Raw genomic sequence first — 25,354 nt, forward strand, 5'->3', positions numbered from 1 at the left:
AAATAGATGGGAAAACAGTGAGAGACTTTAGTTTTTTGGGCTCCAAAATCACTGCAGATGGTGACTGCAGCCATGAAATTAAAAGATGCTTGCTCCTTGAAAGAAAAGTTATGACCAACCTAGACAGAATATTAAAAAACATAGACATTACTTTGCCAACAAAGGTCCAACTAGTCATGGCTATGGTTTTTCCAGTAGTCATGTAAGGATGTGAGAATTGGACTATAGAGAAAGCTGAGGGCCAAAGAATTGATGCTTTGAATTGTGGTGTTGGAGAAGACTCTTGAGAGTCTCTTGGACAGCAAGGAGATTCAACCAGTCCATCCTAAAGGAAATCAGCCCTGAATATTCATTAGAAGGACTGAGGCTGAAGCTGAAATTCCAACACTTTGGCCACTTGATGTGAAGAACTGACTCATTTGAAAAGACCCTGATGCTGGGAAAGATTGAGGTCAGGAGGAGAAGGGGATGACAGAGGATGAGATGGTTGGATGGCATCATCGACTCAATGAACGTGAGTTTGAGTAAACTCTGGGAGTTGGTGATGGACAGAGAGACCTGGTGTGCTGTAGTCCATGGGGTCACAAACAGTCAGACATGACTGAGCAATTGAACTGAACTGAACTGAAGTGAATCATCAGGTGATAAGAGAGTGAAAGAAGGAAGAAAACAAAAATAATATGTATAAATTATATCTTATAGTCTACAAGTTGAGTGTTTGTATCCTCCCAAAACTTACATGTTGAAATCCTAAGCTGCAATTGGGTATATGAGGAGGTGGGACCTCTGGGTGGTACTTAGGTCCTGAGGGTGGAGCCCTCAGGTGTAAGGATTAGTGCCCTTATGAGAAGAGACTTGGGAGTTTGGCCTCTACCATGTGAGGACACAGTGAAAAGATACCATCTGCAAATCAGGAAAGGCCTCACCACTCCCTGGACCTGCTGTTCCTTTACCTAGGCTTCCCAGCCTTCAAACTGAGAAACAAACCATGTTGTGTAAGACTCTCAATCTATTATGGTAGCCCAAACTGATTATTACAATCAAGTGTGATTTATAAAAATAAAACAATATAATAATATTCACCATATGAGGTCACAAGTGTCTGACACAACTTAGTGACTAAAACACCACCACATAATATAAATATATATTATATATAAGCAAATATATTAATATTGAGATAAGGGGAAACACTACTGGTCTTTTTTACAGGTATAGAGAGAAAACCTTCACAGAATCAGGAGCAGGACACCAGGCACCAGACACTTGTTCATTTGCTGACTCAACAAGCCACATCTGCAACAAACTGCTGTGGTACTCACCACCTGCTTGAGTAATTCCCAAGATCTGTGTGGCTTCTGCATGTGCACACTCAGGTGCAAATGGATGGTGTGGAAATCAGCACCCTTGCAGATTTAAGATCTGGATGGTGGGCGCTGATCTCTGCAAGTCGTCTAGGGCCCTGCTGTTGGTTACGGTTTACTGTTTATATAGACAGAGGCAAGTGAAGCCACCAGACACACAGACACAGGACATGGAAACAAGAAGATTAATCACATTATCACAGAGAGTGATAAGTATTACAGAAACTTGAGCACCTACAGAAACTGATCACTCTGGGGAGTTACTGCTGCTGCTGCTGCTGCTAAGTCGCTTCAGTCGTGTCCGACTCGGTGAGACCCCATAGGCAGCAGCCACCAGGCTCCCCCATCCCTGGAATTCTCCAGGCAAGAACACTGGTTGGATTGCCATTTCCTTCTCCAATGCATGAAAGTGAAAAGTGAAAGTGGAGTCGCTCAGTCGTGTCTGACTCTTCGAGACCCCATGGACTGCAGCCTACCAGGCTCCTCTGTCCATGGGATTTTCCAGGCAAGAGTACTGGAGTGCGTTGCCATTGCCCTCACCCTGGGGAGTTAAGGAAAGCCTTTAAGTATTTCTTAATTAAATGTATGTTTTCGAACCTTGTTTTAAATGATTATATCAAATCGATGTCAAATATAACTTTAATAGCTGCTATTACTCTCAATACTTTCCATTTCTAAGACATATTTATCATTTGTGTAGAATCAGGATATCATAATCACAACTAATTAAAGAATAATTTTCTAATATCCATTCATATTCCCTTTTCTTCAGTTCTACAGAACCTCTAGGGATAAAATTCAGGCATTAGTATGGTCTCACTTTGTAGGGTGATCACAGTGCATGGCCAAGATTGAGGAATCTTGCCCTATCCCTGACTTTGCTAAATGAAAGCTAGGTCTAAAGATTTGATTAGATTCTGTTTAAACATTTGCCTTAAGAGATTCCCAAGTGATGCTGTACCTTTTCTACTAAACCACATCAGTGGGCACGAGTTAGTCAGGACACCACACTACTAGTCATGCTCAGATCTTCAGTGAAAGTCACATATTCTCCTTTGCAATGAGCAAGTTATTTGTGGAGCTTCTGTTTGTTTTTGAACTGAAAAATTCTCTTCATCAGCAACCATCATAGTTTAGCAACTGTTGAAATTTCTGTCTTAATTGAATTCTTTCCAGAATGTTGAAAAATGGTGATTTTTCTAATTCTCTCATTCTTTCTTCATTTATGAGTTAGAATTATTCTTTAAAACAAAATATGAGCTTACCTTCATCAAAAGAGGCTTCTTTAAAAAAGAATTTGAACGATGGTGTATTTACAATGTGTTAGTTTCAGGTGTGCAGCAAAGTGATTCAGTGTTATATATATTTGTATGTATATATATATTCAGTTATATATATATATATACATATTCAGTTATACATACATATTTTGTCAGGTTTTTATATATATTCAGTTTTATATATTTGTATTCTTTTGCAAATTCTTTTCCCTTATAGGTTATTACAAAATATTGAGTGTGGTTGTCTGTGCTATACAGTGGGTCTTTGTTGACTATCTATTTTATATATAGTACTGTGTATATGTTAATATCCAACTCCTAATTTATCCCTTCCCACTCTTGACCCCTAGTAATGATGTTTGTTTTTTACAGTGAACACTAGGATGAGTGTATCTTTTTGAATTAAACTTTTCTCCAGGTATATGCCCAGGAGTGGGATTGCTGTGTCATACAGTAGTTCTATTTTTAGTTTTTTAAGGTACCTCCATACTGCTCTCCCTGGTGGCTGTTGTCATGCCCACTAGCAGTGTAGGAGTGTTCCCCTTTCTCCACACCCTCTCCAGCATTTATAATAGTAGAGTTTCTGAAGAGTATGAAGTGATACCTCATTGTAGTTTTGATTTGCATTTCTCTACTAATTAGCAATGATGAGCATCTTTTCATATGCCTCTTGGCCATCTGTATGTCTTCTTTGGAGAAATGTCTACTCAAGTCTTCTGCCTATTTTTTGATTGAGTGGTTTATTATGAGTTTTAAAATTACAGTATTAATATTGCTACTTTCATAATACAGTTAATAGAATTATAAAAGTCTTTTCAGTTTTTTTAACTCTTCAGGCATAACCAACTGAAAGATCTATGATAATATCACTGCACTCAAAATTGCTACTTAATACTTAAAATAATTGCTTCATTTTTGTGATTATATTAATATATGGGTTCATTTGTTTGTTTATTTTCAGTTTCAGGATGTGCTTTTTAAATAAATTTTATTTTTTTATTTTTTAACATATAAAATATTTCTATGTTTCAAAAATCCAAACTATATTAAAAGAACACTCAGGAAAGCCTTGGTTTCATCCATATATCGTTTATCCAAATTCTCCCTGCCTGTCAAACAAGTATTTGTATTAGATTTTAGCTCATCCTCTGAGAGTTCTTTTTTCTAGCAAATAATAAAAGCATTATTTATTCATTCTTTCATTGATTGATTCATTCAGAATGTATTCAGTAAGTGCCAACTATGGGACAGTGAGCTCAGCACAGGAAATATACGGACAGGAGCCAGATAGAGGTACTGACCATCTTCATGGATGTTACAACTAAACAGAAAAAATAATCAGGAGAAAAAAATCATGACAAAAGAAAGGAGAATGTTATTGAAGAAGAGGACTGAATTAAACTGGGAGGTTTCATACACTATATGGATGCAAACATAGCTCCTGAAGGAAGTGATGCTTAACTGAGACTTGATGGGTGGGCAGAACAGAGCCAAAAGCATGGGTTAGGTTGAATATTTTACCTAGAAAGTGAATCGTTTGTGCAAAGACCTTGCCATGGAAAAGAGCTTGGTTACAGATGAGAAATTTTTAGCAATCCAACTGTGATGGAGACCCTCACTAAGCTCAGCTTTCTCTCCAAAATGTTTCTTTCTTCTGCTTTTCTTAAGCTCATTCCTGTGATCCCAGCACCCATCTGGAAAACAGAGCATCATCTTCAGTTGCTCCTTGTTCAAGCCCCACATCCACCGCCTGATATCATCTGTTTTTCTTCTGTCTCCTCCCCTCCATTTCTTTGATACTAGGTAATTCAGAACCACTCACCCAAATGTCAATTTTCGCTATCTTCAAATAGCTGTAACACATCTCTGCACAGTCAATTCAGTTCCTCAAATTCTCTGTTAAATTCAAACATTATTATCACAGTCACACTCTGTTTCAAACTGGTTCCTTGGGCACAGAGGCTTTCAGTGTATTTTCTTCTTACCTTTTTCCCTGATCTTCAAATCTGAGTCCCAGGGTGCTTATTGTGAGAGATCGTGTTATTTCCCCAATTTTTTACTCCTCTGCATTCACACCTTTCGCCAATAACTTTGCAGTTTCTCCAGTAAAGGAGAGACAGGAGTGAGGCTGGAGGCAGAACCACACCCAGCAAGGCAGGATGCCAGGAAAGGACCGCAGGGAACTGCAAAAAAGGACTGACCTTGCCCGGAGAAAACTTGGGCCCTTGCTTGGCTCATGGAGGTAAACTGTAAGCCCTGGAATGTCCTGATGGGAGCGCTTAGCGTCTTGTTTGGCTCTATGATGAAGCACGCTGAGCCCTGTAAACCTTCACCAGGCCTGCCTACCTAGACACCCACCTGAGCCATCACTGCTACTCCTATGATGAAAACATGGCGCTTCTGAAAGTGGGACCCCTGAGCACCCACAGCCCCCCAGGCTCTGTTCCAGGAGGCAACCTGCCAGACTGACGACTGACAGATCTGTTTGATACCTTCTAAATGTGACTAGCTTCTGCCTCTCCAAAACTGGGTCAAGATAGAATCTTTTATAAACTTATATTACTGTGGCCAGTACACATTTGTAAAGGTACACAACACCATTGCTTTTCAGGAAAATGTTATTCAAACCACAGTGTGATAACATTACAATTGTCCTAAGGGCTGACATTTATAAAAATGGACAGTATCGTGTGCAGGGAGAATGTGGGACCATGAGCTTCCAGACACTGCTGCTGCTGCTAAGTCGCTTCAGTCGTGTCCAACTCTGTGAGACCCCATAGACCGCAGCCCACCAGGCTCTGCCATCCCTGGGATTCTCCAGGCAAGAACACTGGAGTGGTTTCCCATTTCCTTCTCCAATGCATGAAAGTGAAAAGTGAAAGTAAAGCCGCTCAGTCGTGTCCGACTCTTCACGACCCCATGGACTGCAGCCCACCAGGCTCCTCTGTCCATGGGATTTTCCAGGCAAGAGTACTGGAGTGGGTTGCCATTGCCTTCTCCGCCAGACGTTGCTAGTTGGGGGTAAATTGGGAGTCTCCATGCAAACCTATATGATGATATACTTAGCACTAAATGTACACACAAATGGTAACACATCTCTTCCATCAATGAAAATGTATTCATATAGTTATCAAAAGTCACTACAAAATATTTTCAGAAATACCACTGACAGTAGTAAAGCTCAGAAAACTACCCAAATACCCATTAGCAACTGAAGAGATAAATAAATCCTAGGATGTTTTTACATGGAATATCATACAGCAAAGAAAAATATTAAAGAACTGCTATATGCACAGCATGAGAAATTTCACAGATAGATGTTGAGAAAAGATATAAACACAAAAAGAAAATCCAGACACAAAGAAGTACTTACCACATAATTCAATTTATAGTATGTTCTAAAACAGAAAATGAATTTGTGGTGAATGACATGAAAATGGCATTGTCTCTGACAGTGTGATGAAGGGGAGAAATCATGAGAAAGTTTCTGGGGTGCTGACCATGTCCTGATCAGGGTGATAGTTACCTGGGTGTGTTCAGTTTGTAAAAAAAAAAACCTAACAATGAGATGTATAATGAAGATTTGCTAATTCAACTGTATATTTGTTTTACTATGACAACCATTAAAAAGAAAAACAGTCAACTTATTTTCGGCTCGTCCAATACTGCAAGCTGCCATAATTCCACTGAATGTATCAGAAGGGAGAATTGTCTTGATAAAGCCTGAACTTAAGTGGAACTTCAACATATCACTGAGGGAAAGAAAAAATTAATGCTAACAATGATAATTATCCTTTATGAATATCACTTTGCATACATGATTTTATTTGCTTCTTTCAGTAATCTCATGAAATAGTCATAACATATTCCCATAACGTGTATGAGGGAACTGAGGCTTAGAGAAATTAAAGACTATACAGCTGACCAGAAGTGGACTTGGAGATTTGTTTTATTCAAAGCTTGTGCTATTACACAGCAATGCCTTGTTTGCAATGATCGCCTCAAACTGAAGAATGTTCCATCTTGTGGAATTTGTAGAAAAGGGTGGACACACTCTTGTAAAAAGATAGAGCCAGGGTTGCCAGATCAAGTGCAGGATGTTTGGTTAAACCTGAATTTCAGATAAACTACAGATAATTTTTTAGTGTAAGTATACCCCCTTTTCAATATTTCAGATACATTAAACCTATAATTGCCCTATATATGTATATATATATATATATATATATGGGGGGGTGTATACATATATATACACACACACTAATGGCTTCCTTGGTGGCTCAAATGGTGACAAATCTGCCGTCGGAGATTGAACTTCGGAGACCCGGGTTCAATTCCTGGATCAGGAAGATCCCCTGGACAAGGGCATGGCAACCCACTCTAGTATTCTTGCCTGGAGAATTCCATGGATGGAGAAGTCTGATGGGTTACAGTCCACGGGGTCATGAAGAGTTGGACACGACTGAGCAACTAACACACACACACACACACACACACACTTCAGTTCAGTTCAGTCGCTCAGTCGTGTCCGACTCTTTGCGACCCCATGAATCACAGCACGCCAGGCCTCCCTGTCCATCACCAACTCCTGGAGTCTACCCAAACTCTGTCCATCGAGTCGGTGATGCCATCCAGCCATCTCATCCTCTGTTGTCCCCTTCTCCTCCTGCCCCCAATCCTTTCCAGCATCAGGGTCTTTTCCAATGAGTCAACTCTTCGCATTAGGTGGCCAAATATTGGAGTTTCAGCCTCAACATCAGTCTTCCAATGAACACCCAGGACTGATCTCCTTGAGGATGGACTGGCTGGATCTCCTTGCAGTCCAAGGGACTCTCAAGAGTCTTCTCCAACACCACAGTTCAAAAGCATCAATTCTTTGGCACTCAGCTTTCTTCATAGTCCAACTCTCACATCCATACTTGACCACTGGAAAAACCATAGCCTTGACTAGACGGACCTTTATTGGCAAAGTAATGTCTCTGCTTTTTAGTATGCTATCTAGGTTGATCATAACTTTCCTTCCAAGGAGTAAGCGTCTTTTAATTTCATGGCTGCAATCACCATCTGCAGTGATTTTGGAACTCCAAAAAATAAAGTCTGACACTGTCTCCAGTTTCCCCATCTATTTCCCATGAAGTGATGGGACCAGATACCATGATCTTAGTTTGCTGAATGTTGAGATTTAAGCCAACTGTTTCACTCTCCTTTTTCACTTTCATCAAGAGGCCTTTTAGTTCTTCTTCACTTTCTGTCATAAGGGTAGTGTCATCTGCACATCTGAGGTTATTGATATTTCTATATACTAAACTATGACAATCAAACTTAACTGGGAACCCACTATTTTTATTTACTACATGTGGAGACCCCAGTTAGGGTGTGGTTTCTGCATGCTGGTCCTACTGTCATTATGAACTTGGTTCTTCAGTGTGGGTAGCTGTCCTGCACATTGTCAGATGTTCAGTAGCATCCCTGTTCACACTCAACTAGATGCCACAGGTATCCTCCTTTGGTTGCAGCTCTGACAACCAAAAATGTTTCTGCAGATGTTTTCACACAGCCACTTGGTGGGAGGAGGCAAATGTCCTGATGATTCAGAACCCCTGGATGTGAAAAAGCCAGGAGCGCATCCACTCACCTGATTTTGCTGGTTAAAAACTCTACCAAAAACAGGTGCAGCAAAAGCCAAGCTGATAACAAGATTCAGGGTAAATAAGACCATCTGCACCATTTTTCTAGATTGTATATATGTTAATTTAAGATATTTGTTTTTCTCTTTCTGACTTATTTCACTTGGTATGACAGTCTCTAGGTCCATCCTCGTCTCTATGAATAACCCAATTTTGTTCCTTTTTATGGCTGAGTAATATTTCATTGTGTACATGCACCAAATCTTCTGTATCAGATAACCAATGAGAACCTACTGTACAGCACAGTGAACTCTACTCAGTGCTCTGTGGTGACCTACATGGGAAAGAAATCCAAAAAAGGGGCTATATGTATACATGGGCTTCTCTGGTGGCTCAGCAGTAAAGAATCAGCCTGCCAATGCAGGAGACACAGGTTTGATCCCTGGGTCTGGAAGATCTCCTGGAGAAGGAAACGACAACCCACTCCAGTATTCTTGCCTGGGAACTCCCATGGACAGCGGAGCCTGGCAAGCTACAATCCATAGGGTCACCAAGAGTCGGACATGACTTAACGACTAAACAACAACAATACGTATACGTATAGCTGATTCACTTTGCTCTACAGCAGAAACTAATTGTAAAGCAACTACACTCCAGAAAAAAATTAATCTTAAAAAGTACTCAGGGTATAACATTGAGACTAGTCAGTAATTCTTTAAAATATGTAGAGGAGAAATTTAAATTATTTCTGCATCAGTGCTTCTAAGGAGCCTCCTTCTAGGTCTTGACTAGTTCACTAGTCAGAGTTTGCATCCTGGTGGAAGTTCTGCAAGTGACTCGCCCCCAGAGGTCACTGCACCTCATTTGCCCTGAAAATACCTGAACCCAGATTTCTACTCCCTAGTTTATCAGTCTCCATATTTCTCTCAAGGAGGCACCAGACTCATTAACCAATCTCCTCAGGTGGGTGACTAAGGAGGCAGTGTTTGCAGGCAGATGAATGAAATAGGAGATTTTCTTACATTCCCAGAACCTCGTGGTCACCTAGAACTATTTCCTGATCTGCCTGAAGGAGAGAAGACTGACTTTGACTCTTACTCATCACTGCCCATGGAGCAGGCTGGCCATGTGGAGTGCATCCATACGACACACTCGGTGTAGAAATCTTTCCACCTGGCTTGTATTTTTGCCCCAAACTTCAAGCCCAATGTGTCAGCACTCCCTCCCTGACTTCGAAATTGACTTCTGGACTTGGAAAGCCACTGATGAATCTGTCTTCCAAACGCCAATTTCTCAGCAAGGTCATGTCCCGAATCTTGGTGGAGAAAAGGTTCATCGCTGGTTCTACTTCCGTTGTAGAGTGGGCTGACCCAGAGCACCACTCGGTACATGAGGGGCTGAAGATGGTCTTTGTTTCTGGGCCAACTGCCTGAAAAACAAGCCTCCCCCCACCTGTCGTCACCATCACTACTACTCACAGTCTGGTCTTTGGTTTGCACTGTACCCCTGCTGTCCAGATCGCCTGGTATGAAGATCTCATGCATGTAACCTATTAAGGGGGTTTAGGGATTGCTCAGAGTACCCTAATTACAACAACCACAGTGCTGAGCAAATGTCTGTTTCTAATTTTTTCCCCTTCTCCAGATCTCTTCACCCCTGGGAGGTGTGACCCCTGCACTGAAGTCCACTTCTCTGGGGCTCAGGACTCCCTCTCATCTTCATGGAAACTGAAGGTGTGTTCTTTACCCACCCCAACCTGCAAGAATCTGTCTTTATGACTAATGGACCCTTACCCACTGGGGATCAAAACAGGAGCATGCCTGAGACCAGGCACATCTCAGTGTCAGAAACCCCACCACTGACAGGATCCTGCCACTAGGATCCCTGTTCTGATGCTGGGACTAGACAAGCAGAGCCCAAAAGAAAGCCTCAAGAGACCTTGGAGTCCTTACTGGGACTGGGTCAGGGCTCCTAAGCACAGCTGACTTATCCCACTCTTAATTTTTGGGCCCCACTTCTTTCCCTGAAGTCAACCCTTTTTGCAACAGAAGCCACTTTAACTAAAGTTTGACTAAAGATACTCAGGGAATATCTGCCTGGGAAGGTCAGCCTCCAGGCATCCTCTGCCAGGGGTTCTTCTTTGGAAGACAACTTTTTAGGGCAGGGGTCCCCAACTCCCCAGATCTAATGCCTGATGATCTGAGGTGGAGCTCCTCCTGATGGGAAGAGCCGACTTATTGGAAAAGACTCTGATGCTGGGAAAGATTTAAAGCAGGAGGAGAAGGGGATGACAGAGGATGAGATAGCTGGATTGCATCACCGACTTAATGGACATGAGTTTGAGGAAACTCTGGGAGGTGGTGAAGGACAGGGAAGCCTTGAGTACTGCAGTCCTTGGGGTCACAAAGGGTTGGACAGGACTTAGAGACTGAACAACAAAGTACACAACAAATATAATGCATTTGAATCATCCTGAAACCATCTCCCACTCTGTCTGTGGAAAAAAATTGTCTTCCACAAAACTGGTCCCTGGTACCAAAAAGATTGGGGACCGCTGCCTTAGTGGACCCTTTGGAGCTTCACTCTCATCCAAATATTTTGCACGTGTAATAGGTCCGGAGCTGGCAGACATGTGGAAGCGGCTTCCTCATCAGTAGTGGGCAGTTATGCTCCTGTGGGGAGATGCGCACAGGTGGGCGGCAGATGAGCAGCCAGCAATGGAAGAGGTATCTGCAACCACATGTGCTGTTCACAGACTGCCCCCCACTTTGAAAACAAACATGGTGCTTTGTGCCTGTGAAGATATAATTTGCCAGGAGGTTTCGAAGCAAAGGGGGACTAGCAAATAGTATGATTTTAAAGGAAATGCATGAGTAACAGATTTTTGAAAAAAAATCCAGTGAATAGTTCTTTCCCCTTCTAATTTTAAGCGTTGAGTTATTTGTTTTCCTCAAGACGTTCATTAGCCTCAGGCAGCACGTGATGTTCAAGTGCCATTCAGAGAACATCTGTGTGGAGCAGCTCCTTCTCAGTCCCCAGCCTCGCTGAAAGGGACCTGCCACGCGAGTGCTGTTCTCTAGCCCCAATCAACTCGCCTCTTTCAGATGCTGAAATCGCGTGTTTTCTGGACGAAGCAGATGCGCCCGTGGTTTACGACTAAATTATCTGAAGAGGTTGGGGAAAGGGTCTCAAGATGAGCCAAAACAGGAAGTCTGCTGTAGGGTTTAAATGCTGCTAAAATACAGCCTTTGTTTATGTTGAAAAGAATGCAATGAAAGAGGAGGACAGATGACAAGTGACATTAAATTCCAACCAAATCTGGGGAAAAAATGAGCTCGTAGCTAGTTTTCTGTTGAAAGAGACTGTGTGATTGAGTTAACTCAGTGTGTTGTCCAAATTCAGACTCTGTCCACTGGTGCTGGATTAAATCTCAGAAACAGTTTTTGGTGAAATAGAAAGAGTTTTATTACTTTGCCAGGCAAAGAGGGAAACTTTAGGTTAATGCCTTCCTAACTGTGTGTTCTGATCGGAAAGGTGTAGTGAGTTTTACAGTAATGGTTCAAAGACAGCAGGGTTACTTTGTGAACATTCTTCTGATTGGTTGGTGATGAGGTAATCGAGAGTCATTGTCATCAACCTTCTGGTCTCAACCAGTCTACATGCTTGTGGGAAGCTTATAGTTAACCTCTTCCACTTGATGGGGTTTTAGTATCTGTAAAACACCTCAAAGGACATGGCTCAGAGTATTATCCATGGTTCTTGGAAGGAACTAAAGTCCCTTGGCTTGTTCAATGGCTACAGTATTATTATTTTATCCTATATGGCTTTTTCCTTCCTGCATTTTCTCACTTCTCTGATTAAGTTTATTCTTTTTTTTTATTTTATTTTTAATTAGTTTATTTTCTATTTTTTTAAATAAATTTATTTATTTTATTTGGGGGATAATTACTTTACAATATTGTAATAGTTTTTGCCATACATTGACATGAATCAGCCATGGGTTTACATGTGTTCCCCTTCCTGGACCCCCCACCCACCTCCCTCCCCATCCCATCCCTCTGGGTCATCCCATTGCCCTGGCCCTGAGCATTTGTCTCATGCATTGAACATAGAATGGTGTTCTGTTTCACATATGATAATATACATGTTTCAATGCTATTCTCCCAGAACGTCCCACCCTCACCTTCTCCCTCAGAGTCCATAAGACTGTTCTATGCATCTGTGCCTCTTATTCTGTCTCGCATATAGGGTTATCATTACCATCTTTCAAATTCTATATATATGCATTAGTATACTGTGTTGGTGTTTTTCTTTCTGGCTTACTTCACTCTGTATAATGGGCTCCAGTTTCATCCATCTCAATAGAACCGATTCAAATGTATTCTTTTTAATGGCTGAGTAATATTCCATTGTGTATATGTACCAAAGCTGCCTTATCCATTCGTCTGCTGATGGACATCTAGGTTGCTTCCATGTCCTGGCTATTGTAAACAGTGCTGCGATGAACATTGGGGTACACGCGTCTCTTTCAATTCTGGTTTCCTCGGTGTGTATGCCCAGCAGTGGGATTGCTGGGTCATATGGCAGTTCTATTCCCAGTTTTTTGAGGAATCTCCACACTCTTCTCCATAGTGGCTGTACTAGTTTGCATTCCCACCAACAGTGTAAGAGGGTTCCCTTTTCTCCACACCCTCTCCAGCATTTATTGCTTGTAGACTTTTGGATAGCAGCCATTCTGACTGGAGTGAAATGATACCTCATTGTGGTTTTGATTTGCATTTCTCTAATAATGAGTGATGTTGAGCATCTTTTCATGTGTTTGTTAGCCATTTGTATGTCTTCTTTGGAGAAATGTCTGTTTAGTTCTTTGGCCCATTTTTTGCTTGGGTCGTTTATTTTTCTGGAATTCAGCTGCAGAAGTTGCTTGTATATTTTTGAGATTAATTGTTTGTCCGTTGCTTCATTTGCTATTATTTTCTCCCATTCTAAAGGCTGTCTTTTCACCTTGCTTATCGTTTCCTTTGTTGTGCAAAAGCTTTTAATTTTAATTAGGTCCCATTTGTTTATTTTTGCTTTTATTTCCAATATTCTGGGAGGTGGGTCATGGAGGATCCTGCTGTGATTTGTGTCGGAGAGTGTTAACTTTACAATATTGTATTTGTTTTGTCATACATTGACATCAATCCATCATGGGTGTACATGTTTTCCCCTTCCAGAACCCCTCTCCCACCTCCCTCCCCATCCCATCCCTCTGGGTCATCCCAGTGCACCAGCCCCTAGCACCCTGTATCATGCATTGAAACCTGAACGGGAGATTGGTTTCACATATGATAATTTACATACTTCCATGCTATTCTCCCATATCATCCTGCCCTCACCCTCTCCCATAGAGTCCATAATACTGTTCTATTTATCTGTGTCTCTTTTGATGTCTCGCATACAGGGTTCTCTTTACCGATTGACTAAATATCACATATATGTGTCAGTATACTGTATTGGTGTTTTTCTTTCTGGCTTACTTCACTCTGTATACTAGGCTCCAGTTTCATCCACCTCATTAGAACTGATTCGAATGTATTCTTTTTAAAGGCTTCCTCATCCATTCATCTGCTGATGGACATCTAGGTTGCTTCCATGTCCTGGCTATTGTAAACAGTGCTGCGATGAACACTGGGGTACACGCGTCCCTTTCAATTCTGGTTTTCTCGATGTGTACACCCAGCAGTGGGATTGCTGGGTCATATGGCAGTTCTATTCCCAGTTTTTTGAGGAATCGCCACACTGTTCTCCATAGTGGCTGTACTAGTTTGCATTCCCACCAACAGTGTAAGAGGGTTCCCTTTTCTCCACACCCTCTCCAGCATTGATTGTTTGTAGTCTTTTGGAGAGCAGCCATTCTGATGGCCGTGAAATGGTACCTCATTGTGGTTTTGATTTGCATTTCTCTAATAATGAGTGATGTTGAGCATCTTTTCATGTGTTTGTTAGCCATCTGTATGTCTTCTTTGGAGAAATGTCTGTTTAGTTCTTTGGCTCACTTTTTGATTGGGTCATTTATATTTCTGGAATTGAGCTGCATGAGTTGCTTGTATATTTTTGAGATTGTTTGTCCGTTGCTTCATTTTCTATTATTTTCTCCCATTCTGAAGGCTGTCTTTTCACCTTGCTTATAGTTTCCTTTGTTGTGCAAAAGCTTCTAATTTTAATTAGGTCTCATTTTTTTATTTTTGCTTTTATTGCCAATATTCTGGGAGGTGGGTCATGGAGGATCCTGCTGTGGTTTATGTCGGAGAGTGTTTTGCCTACGTTTTCCTCTAGGAGTTTTAGAGTTTCTGGTCTTATGTTTAGATCTTTAATCTATTTTGAGTTTCTTTTTGTGTATAGTGTTAGAAAGTGTTCTAGTTTCATTCTTTTACAAGTAGTTGACCAGTTTTCCCAGCACCACTTGTTGAAGAGATTGTCTTTTCTCCATTGTATATTCTTGCCTCCTTTGTCAAAGATAAGGTGTCCATAGGTGCATGGATTTATCTCTGGGCTTTCTATTTTGTTCTATCGATCTATGTTTCTGTCCTTGTGCCAGTACCATACTGTCTTGATGACTGTGGCTTTGTAGTAGAGTCTGAAGTCAGGCAGGTTGATTCCTCCAGTTCCATTCTTCTTTCTCAAGATTGCTTTGGCTATTCAAGGTTTTTTGTATTTCCATACAAATTGTGAAATTATTTGTTCTAGTTCTCTGAAAAATACCGTTGGTAGCTTGATAGGGATTGCATTGAATCAGAAATCTTCCAGCAAACAAAAGCCCAGGACCAGATGGCTTCACAGCTGAATTCTACCAAAAATTTACAGAAGAGATAACACCTATCCTACTCAAACTCTTCCAGAAAATTTCAGAGGAAGGTAAACTTCCAAACTCATTCAATGAGGCCACCATCACCCTAATACCAAAACCTGACAAAGATGCTACAAAAAAAGAAAACTACAGGCTAATATCACTGATGAACATAGATGCAAAAATCCTTAACAAAATCCGAGCAAACAGAATCCAACAACATATTAAAAAGATCATACATCATGACCAAGTGGGCTTTATCCCAGGGATGCAAGGATTCTTCAATATCCACAAATCAATCAATAGAAAATTCTTAAAGAGATGGGAATACCAGACCACTTGACCTGCCTCCTGAGAAATCTCTATGCAGGTCAAGAAGCAACAGTTAGATCTGGACATGGAATAACAGACTGGCTTCAAATCAGGAAAGGAGTACCTCAAGGCTGCATATTTTCACCCTGCTTATTTAACTTATATGCAGAGTACATCATGAGAAATGCTCAGATGGATGAAGCACAAGCTGGAATCAAAATTTCTGGGAGAAATATCAATACCCTCAGATATGCAGATGACACCACTCTTATGGCAGAAAGTGAAGAAGAACTAAATAGCCTCTTGAAGAAATTTGAAGAGGAGAGTGAAAAAGTTGGCTTACAACTCAGCATTCAGAAAACTAAGATCATGTCATCTGGTCCCTTCACGTCATGGAAAATAGATGGGGAAACAATGGAAACAGTGACAGACTTTATTTTTGTGGGCTTCAAAATCACTATAGATGTTGACTGCAGCCATGAAGTTAAAAGACGTTTGCATTTTGGAAGAAAAGCAGTGACAAACCTAGACAGCATTATTAAAAATCAAAGACACTGCTTTGCCAACAAAGGTCCGTCTAGTCAAAGCTTGGTTTTTCCAGTAGTCATGTATGGATGTCAGAGTTGGAAAGAAACTCTCCATATAAAGAAAGCTGAACACCAAAGAATTGATGCTTTTGAACTGTGGTGCTGGAGAAGACTCTTGAGAGTCCCTTGGACTGCAAGGAGATCCAACCAGTCCATCCTAAAGGAAATCAGTCCTGAATATTCATTGGGAGGACTGATGCTGAAACTGAAGCTCCAATACTTCTAAGCCACCTGATGGGAAGAACTGACTCATTGGAAAAGACTCTGATATTAGGAAAGACTGAGGGAAGGAGAAGAAGAGGGCAACAGAGGATGAAATGGTTGGATGGCATCACTGACTCAATGGACATGAGTTTGAGCAAGCTCTGGGAGTTGGTGATGGACAGGGAAGCCTGGCGTGCTGCAGTCCATGGGGTCGCAAAGAGTCAGACATGACTGAGCGACTGAACTGAAACAACAAGGTCCTACTGTATAGCACAAGGAACTATATTCAATCTCCTGGGATAAATCATAATGGAAAGGAATATAAAAAGCAATATATATATATATTTATATATCTGAATCACTTTGCTGTGTTGCACAGTTTAACACAATGTTGTAATGCAACAATATTTCAATAAAATAAATTTTTTAAAAGTAAAAAACAAAATAGCATGATTTGGGAGATTGAGATTGACACATATACACTATTTATACTATGTATAAAACAGCTAACTAATGAAAACCTACTCTATAACACAGGGAACTCTACTCAATACTCTGTGGTGACCTAAATGGGAAGGAAATCCAAAAATGAGGGAATATATGTATATGTGCAGCTGATTCACTTTACTGTACAGCAGAAACACATTATAAAGCAACTATACACCAACAGAAACTAATTTTAAAAAATATATATTTGAAATAATAGGACGATATATGTGTTGAACTGTAAATAATAATGACAGGAATGATAACAGTGCTTTGGATGGAATGTTTGTGTCTCCCACAAATTCATATGTTGAAGCCTTCACTTCCAATATGGCTAAATTTGGAGACTGGCCCTTACAGAATTATAGCTCAACGAGGTCACGGGTAGGGCCCTGGTCAGTGTCCTTAGAGGAAGAGAAGGCAGCAGCTCATTCTCTCTGAGAGCTCAGACCAACTGAGCACTCAGCCCTGAAGGCCAGGAAGAGAGCCTAGAATCAGACCTACCCCCGGGCACCTGAGGCCTCCAGCCTCCAAGATCTGAGAGAAGTAAATTTATTTTGTTTCAGCCCCCCAGTCCATGGCATGTTGTTATGGCAGCCCTGGGGCAGTGATGCTGATAGTAATCATAAGACCATTTATTAAGTGTTCACCACATGAAAGCTCTACATAGGTCATCTCACAGAGTTCCTACAACAGCAGTGATCATCCGCATATTTTATGTAAAAGCTGAATCACAGACAGTTAAGTAAGCTCTCGAGTTTGTACCACTAGGACCTACAGCCAAAACCCAGACTATTCATGTCAGCACAATCCTGCCTCAGGACTGATTCCAAGAGCTGCTAATATCACTGAACATCTATTCCATGCTGGACTGTGATGAAGAGTGATTTGCATTAATGATCTAGCTTGATCCTGAGTTACAAATGCCCTCCACATCCAGGGAGGTCAAGTACAACCCCCAAAGTGAAAGTGTTAGTCACTCAATTGTGTCCAACTCTTTGTAACCCCATGGACTATAGCCCTCCAGGCTCCTCTGTCCATGGGATTTCTCAAGCAAGAATACTGGAATGGGTTGCCATTTCCTCCTCCAACAGATCTTGTCAACCCAGGGATTGAACCCAGGTCTCTTGCATTGCAGGCAGATGCTTTACTGTCTGAACCACCAGGGAAGCCCCAGCACCCCCAGAAGACCCACTATTCTCAGGTTAAAGAGGAAAGACTTGAAAGTAAGTCTTTCTGATTTCAGGAACCATCCTTCCACTGACCTAAATTTTATAGAATTTCAGCAAAGAGAGGAGAAACATGCTTTTCAGAGGAACTACAGAGAAAATACTCAGAAGGTTTGATATATTGGAGGAAAGTGTACATCACAAAGTGGGCTGGAGAAGATCACATATGAGCTGGAAGCAGAGCCAGATCTGCTGGCACCTGGTGTCTGACCCTGGCTCATAACCCTGGTTCAGTTCAGTTTATACAAAGGTGAATGAAGCCTTCATCAGACTACACTTGTATGGGGTAACTATGGGGCTTCCCTGGTAGCTGGTAAAGAATCCACCTGCAATGCAGAAGACCCTGGTTCAATTCCTGGGTGGGGAAGATCCCCTAGAGAAGGGATAGGCTACCCACTCCAGTATTCTTGGACTTCCCTGGTGGCTCAGGTGGTGAAGAATCTGCCTATAATGCAGGAGACCTGGGTTCTGTCCTTGGGTTGGGAAAATCCCCTGGAGGAGGAAATAGTAACCCACTCCAGTATTCTTGCCTGGAGAATCTCCATGGACAGAGGAGCCCAGCAGGCTATAGTCCATGGGGTCACAAAGAGTCGGATACGACTGAGTGACTAAGCATAGCCCAGCACAGGGTAATTATGAATGGGGGGGAGGGTAGGAACAGTGACCAATCAGCCATCATGACACCATAGGAAGGGTTTGTCTGAAGTTACATCCTGATGTTTAATGAACAAAACCACAAAAATATCCCCACAATTTGGTAACCCATGGAATTCATTGTACAAATGACACATGAAAGTGAAAGTTGCTCAGTCCTGTCTGACTCTTTGCAATCCCATGTATACAGTCCTGGGACATATATGCCATGGCAAATACGGTTTTCACAACAATGCCTCCCATCTGAAAGACAGTCTCATGAAGCTTCTAGATGTGTTTTTTAACCAGTACATTTTACTGCGTTTGAGAAATGCATTTACCTCAGTAGACTCCATTTTTTCCTTGAAAGACTTGAATGTAAAGAAAAATGTGATAAATTTACTGATAAGATAGTGAAATATCCCCCATGTAATGACAAGCAGTAGCAAATAATTAAGAAAAATGCTTCTGACTTCTTTCAGCAATTTGAAACCCTTTCCAGCAAGAAAAATTTATCCATTAAAGCTCTCCATAGGAATTCTCAGTGGGAGAAAATGGCAATGATATTTTTTTAAGCTCAAATGGAAAATATACATAAAATTTGTTCTTTTCTTTATCTATTGGATCCAATTTGATAATGCTTGTAAATACAAACAGCATTTGACCTACAGATGTTAATGTGTGTGTGTGTGTTAGTCATTCAGTTGTGTCTGACTCTTTGCAACTCCATGGACTGCAACCCTCCAGGCTCCTCTGTCCATGGGATTCTCCTGGAAAATACACTGGAGTGGGTAACCATGCCCTTCTTCAGGGGATCTCCCTGACCCAGGGATCAAACCCAGGTCTCCTGCATTGCAGGTGGATTCTTTACGTCTGAGCCACTACGGTAGCCCACAGATGTTAATAACACTACGCTCATCCTAAAAACAGTAATGCTCTTAGAGCCTGGGCTGCATCAAGATAGTCACCTAGTTCACTCATCATGGCCAAAACTGATTTCATTCTGTTCTCATGGTGAAAAATGGCCACAAAACTTGTAGTGTGTTTCTGTGGTAGTAACAGCTGGCTGCTTATCCAGTTATCTATTTTATTCTTGCATAGAATCAGAACCCACATTTCATTTTAGGGCCATGGCTGACTGCGTATTGCCCAAACATTTGCAGATAAGCTATGGTTATGTGATTATTTCTGGCCAATGTCATATAAGCCAGGAGACTTCTTTAAATTTTGTGCTTCCCCCCACCCCACCCCAATCTTTTTTTTTTTTTTTTTGCTTTTTTGGATTATATTGTGATAGCCTGAGCTCTAGTAGCCACTTTGGAATATAAGGGAAATTCTAAAGATGGCAGATCTGGGTTCTCAGTGTCTGTGGACCCATTATATGTTTCCTCCAGAACTGTAGGCAAATAGCCATTGCTCAATGAACAGTGTTTATTTGCTCTACAGTTCTCTTGCCCTCAATACCCTTCTTCCTGTTCTCCATCTCTGCAGGCCCATCCAGATGGTGAGGATTCCATGAGGTCAACACTGCTGGTTGGAGAGCAGAGGATGGTCAGTGCTCACAGGTCTCAATCTGCCGCTTCCAGTGACTGCTTGCTCCTCAAGCTTTGCACTGCACACACTACTTCCTGCTTACTGCACTCACCTTTCATTTAGTACACAGAAAGGGCTTGATAATATTAATTGAAAAAACGATCATGTGCACGCACACTTCTGTGACTGAAAGGGCTCTGGACTATTCTAGGGTATGAAACTGAGCTGAAACATATCATAGACAGACTGACCCCAAACCATCACTAAGCAGGACTAATGCAACAGCCAAGCGATAGCAAGGAGAAAACACGGTTTACCCATTTGGAAATTTAAAATTTCTATATCCTCCATTTGGGTAGGAATATCTGTGATTAAGCTGAAGCATTCATATCCTACTTATGACATGAAATATCGGGGGGAGGGTATGTGGGGAGCATGCATTTCATAAGATGATTTGGAGGGATAATGTTATTGCTGTTCAGTTGCTAAGTCATGTCCAACTCTTTGTGACCCCACAGACTCAGTGCGCCATGCTTCCCTGTCCTTCACCATCTCCTGGAGTTTGCTCTAGCTTCACTTTTTAATTCAATATCCACTAAACCAAACTAAGTGTAAGTTTAAGGCTCTTACTCTTTACTATTCCAAAAATATACTTATTGTTTGCTTTTTACACTCTTGATTTTTCATGAGGGTTTTAACACATCCTCTGTTTAAACATCTGGGTAAAGATACACCATATAATAAAAGCCAGATCAGTGGAAGTGGAATCATCATGGTTGTGTCTGCCTTACAAAGTACTCCACTCATAATGTTTTCAAAAGATGGGAGTTTGTTTAAAAGTCTCAGTTGTGTGACCTTAAGCCCAAAGGTCTTAAGACAAATGTTCAACTCCAAAGGCATAACATATCTGCATGACTTATGAATGCAATGACATTTTCAACATTAACATAAGCTTTGACCTTTTGTGTCCAGTCTTCTGGGATACGGCGTGTTAGCACATAGGGTTTCTCTTTTCCTTCCTGTGTATTGTTCAGAGTTACACCTTGAAGCATAAACTTGAAGAATAGAGCATCTCAAAGCCTAGAAAACAATCCCTAAGAGCAGATTGTAGCAGAGTAAAACTCAATGAAATTTTAACCTTTTCAAGCTTTAAAAGATCTAGTAGTTTCATTTTCTGCTTACCAAAATCAAATTCAATTCCTAAAGATGCAAGGAAATATACTGGTGGAAACACAATTACATTCCAAGAATCAAGTTAAATTAAAGCACATCTCATTTATTCACGGCAGTCCAAACATGTTCATTATTCACAAATTTTATCTATTGATTCAACAACAACAAAAGATTACATTTTCCATTTTGACAAGGAGACAATGTGAGAATTTGGGGAAAATCATAAAACCCTGAATTGTAACTTCTTCAAGAAAGCATAATTCAAGTGATACATGTGGATCAAAATCATCCCACCAAAACAATTCATGATTGGCTTAATCCTTACCATTTAAAAAATCTCTAGGGTAGAGTTATATTCAGGAAAGATTATATTTTAATGAAATCTTGCTTCAGCAAAGAAATACCACAAGAAAGTGTTTTGCTTTGATCACAAGCTACTATTATTCAATAACTTAATTGCATAAAGTTAAATTTTAAAGTCAGTGCAGTCCTCTATTTTAGAAAAACGTTATTCAATGAAGGTTGAGAAAACTTTCAACTCAGAAGTGTCTGACTAGAAATTCTTTTGAGGAGCAGACATGGTGATTTTACTCAAGTTTACACAGCCTTTTAGAGCCACACCTGAGCACTTTATATCTGAGAATACTCTGAGGACAATAATTCTGAGAATGACATAATTTTAGAAATATAAAACTTGTCTAAAAATCAGTGTTTCCTACATATGGTGCTAATTTTGCTTCTATAATTAGAAGGTACCTAGGTATTTCTTAGATTGTTGATTTTCAAACTGAAAAGTGCCTCAGAAACCCAAGGGACTTGTTTAATCCGAGACTGCAGGGCCTCCGCCCCAGAATTTTAGATTCTAGGGTGGGGGCTGAAAACCTGCATTTCTACCAAGCTCCCGGGAGATGCTGATGCAGCTGTTATGGGCACCAACACACTCTGAAAACCACTGACTTAGAATAACTTTAAGAACAATAATAACTAATTCAAATTAATAAAAGGAAAATACATCTACATCACAATTCTTTCTATATTTCCCTAAATTTATAATCTGTGAAATTCTGGTCAAATTTTTTGTAAATTATACACAGCCCCCAGTTCAATTTACTTAATTTTGATAAAGCTAAACTGACTAAAAATTTCTTTAATTCCTATTTGTAAAAAGACTCTTTTATAAGGAAGAAATGGTATGCTTTCATCTCATACCATATAATGTCATCCAGGGTTATGGAAAGAGTACATTTAAATCATTGAATTGTTACTGAGACACATGTAAAGATAATTCCCCTGGAGAAGGAAATGGCAACTTTCTCTAGTATTCTTGCCTGGGAAATTCCATGGACAGAGGAGCCTGGTGGACTACAGTCAAAGGGGTTGCAGAGAGTCAGACGTGACTGATCGGCTGAACAACAACAACAGAAAAGATAACCTAGTAAAAAGATTGCAAAAAATAGGAAACAATCCTGGGCATTATTCTCTATGCAAATAAGTTAGCAAAGTCTTTAACCTTGAGGGCCTCAGTTTCTTTAAAACTAAAGTGGAATATTTGACCCGGACAACCTCTGACAGCCTTTCTAGCTCCTGTGAAAGTGAAGTTGCTCAGTCGTGTCCAACTCTTTGCGACCCCGTGGACTGTAGCCTATCAGGCTCCTCCGTCCATGGGATTTCCCAGGCAACAGTACTGGAGTGGGTTGCCATTTCCTTTTCTAGGGGATCTTCCCGACCCAGGGATCGAACCCGGGTCTCCCACGTTGCAGGCAGACGCTTTAACCTCTGAGCCACCAGGGAAGCTCCTGAAGGAATGTCAATTCCTTCCTGTGTCCCAGGAAACCACCTCGGCTTGGCAAAAAGAGTAACTAAATCAGAGAAACAGCCCAAAAGTCTGCAGAAAAGCATGACCTTTCAGCGTGTTCATTTAACTAACAAAGAGTTTCAAAACAGAATATGAAGGAGAGATGAGACTGGACTGCCACCCGTGTCTTCCACCTTCTCTGCTGCCCACTTTCTTCTTTGATCTTTGAATTTAATTAAAACAAAAGATGAGGTTATATTTCCCTGAAAAACGTCTTCTTAGTGCTTAGACAGGCAGGTGCCGTGGGTGATCACATTCGGCGGACAGATCAGAAGGTGATGGAGTTTGCCACTGCTCGGTCGCAAAATTAACAAATATCTGAAAGAAATGATGAACACAATTGCTAACTTCAAGGAACCCTCAACCCTTTGTTCTCATACAAGGAACATCTTCTCTAAGCCCTGCTCAAAATTTCCTAAGAATCATAACCATTCATTCATACCAATCCTTCCCAATCACCTTCAACACAGAGGTCCAAACTTTAGGAATGATAAACATTACCAGACACAATAAATAGCCAGGAAATTTTTGATGCTTTAAGCACGATTTTAGATTGACCTATGATCTAATTTCACCTGCCAGGACTCTTAGGGAACCAAGCACGTTTCTTCCTAAAGTCAGCTCACAGTGGAGCCCCTTTAATTATTAGTGGTGTGCCTGGGTGCTAAATCACTTCATGTGACTACGAGTCATGTCGGACTCTTTGCAACCCTATGGACTTATAGCCCACCAGGCTCCTCCATCCAGGGGTTTCTCCAGGCAAGAATATTGGAGTGGGTTGCCATGCCCTCCTCCAGGGGATTCTCCTGACCCACGTCTCTTATGTCTCCTGCATTGGCAGGAGGGTTCTTTACTGCTAGCACCACCTGGGAAGCCCAGTTATTAGTGGAGGTGGGGGATAACTGGACACGCAGTGGAGGACAGCCTGACCTGCTTGTTGAACAACCAATGAAACTAGGAGCAGATGGAAGCCCTGAATGTTGAATACTTACCTTGAGTGGAGAGCACACAATAAACAGACCTCCTTTATAAACTCAAAAAGTGATTAATAAAAGAAATGGTGACCTCAAGAAGTAATCTGCCCCTTTTTTTAAATCAGCTGGAGCAGGCTTCAAGAAAAACAACCTGGTGTCTCCTTCAAGGTACTATACCTGCTCCAGACTGGTTTGGTTGATGGAGTAATGTCTGATATTCAGGAAGCTTTTATTGTCTTCTAGAACTCTGAACAGGTTGGCTAAGCATGCCCATCTTTTTGGCATGTGATATTCCAACAAATTAAGGCGCTGCCCCTGAAAGCAAAAAAAAAACAACAACAACAAAGATTGGATCACAGGATTAGGAATTATTAAAACTGACCATACTATAGTTAATTGCCAAATAAATTATCTCTTTTCAAACTCTTTTCAAACCCTTAGACACCAACTAAAGTCAGAGGTCAGCTTTGTGAGCCTTCCAAGAATGCTCATGGGCTATGCTTTACCACGAGGCATATTTGATAAGAGTTATCCCCCCCAGGGGGGTGCTGCTCTGCCCCTTTCTGCCCCCACTGTGCCACAAGCCTGGGAAACCCTTTCTCAGGGAAAGAAGACACCCGTTGACAGCTAGGGAGAGGGAGGTGGACGTGGTAACACAGAGATAGATGCACGGAGACCCCTGAACCTCACACAGAGCATCTGCCATCCTCACCATTGGCTGAGTGACTCCTGGTAAGATGTTTAACTCTCTGAGCCTCATTTTCACAGGGGCATGTGGAGATCCCAGTAGTAGTTTCATGGGGTAGAGTGCCTTGAACATGAACCCCTGTAACCTAGACAGTATGCCTCTTGCTGGGTAGGATTTTACCCAATGGTTGTAGATGAAATAGACAAGCAAGAGCTCCTTTAAGGACAACAATCTATTAGAAGTTATGACAACTGGACTCTTGGGGTCATCCAAGAGGACTGCAAATGATGCTTCTCAGAGGTTCCTGTGTACAGGGGTTGCTTAGTCCCCTTGGTAACACACAGATCTGGGGTTAGGATGCTGGGGACTGAGATGCTACGGGTCTCACCCACTCCCAGGTGATGAAGACCCACTGGTTCAGGAACCACACTTTGCATCAAGTATGTAGGGAGTTGTGACCTCAAGCCCAAGGCCATTCTTGTGAATTAATGCTGAAACCACAGAACCTACAAACCCCCTAGTAAATGTACAGAATAAGCTAACTTGTGTATCTTCCCTCCTAAAGAAAATGAACTATGTG

The 25,354-nt window shown here is 41.2% G+C and overlaps 1 protein-coding gene across 1 annotated transcript in view; it reads right to left on the bottom strand.

The window, feature by feature from the left end:
- Positions 1-23,141: 23,141 nt before the first annotated feature.
- Positions 23,142-25,354, bottom strand: part of ABCA13 (ATP binding cassette subfamily A member 13) — a 413,377-nt gene continuing 411,164 nt past the window's right edge. The window contains exons 64-65 of the mRNA XM_081536362.1: positions 24,264-24,401; positions 23,142-23,430 (exon numbers count right to left, since the gene is read on the bottom strand). Of these exons, the coding sequence (XP_081392488.1) occupies positions 23,338-23,430; positions 24,264-24,401 (231 nt within the window). The 3' untranslated portion in view covers positions 23,142-23,337. The remainder of the gene's footprint in view (positions 23,431-24,263; positions 24,402-25,354) is intronic.

This window comes from Giraffa tippelskirchi, chromosome 10 (assembly GCF_054371585.1).
Source record: "Giraffa tippelskirchi isolate mGirTip1 chromosome 10, T2T-mGirTip1v1.2.pri, whole genome shotgun sequence".
Taxonomy (NCBI): domain Eukaryota; kingdom Metazoa; phylum Chordata; class Mammalia; order Artiodactyla; family Giraffidae; genus Giraffa; species Giraffa tippelskirchi.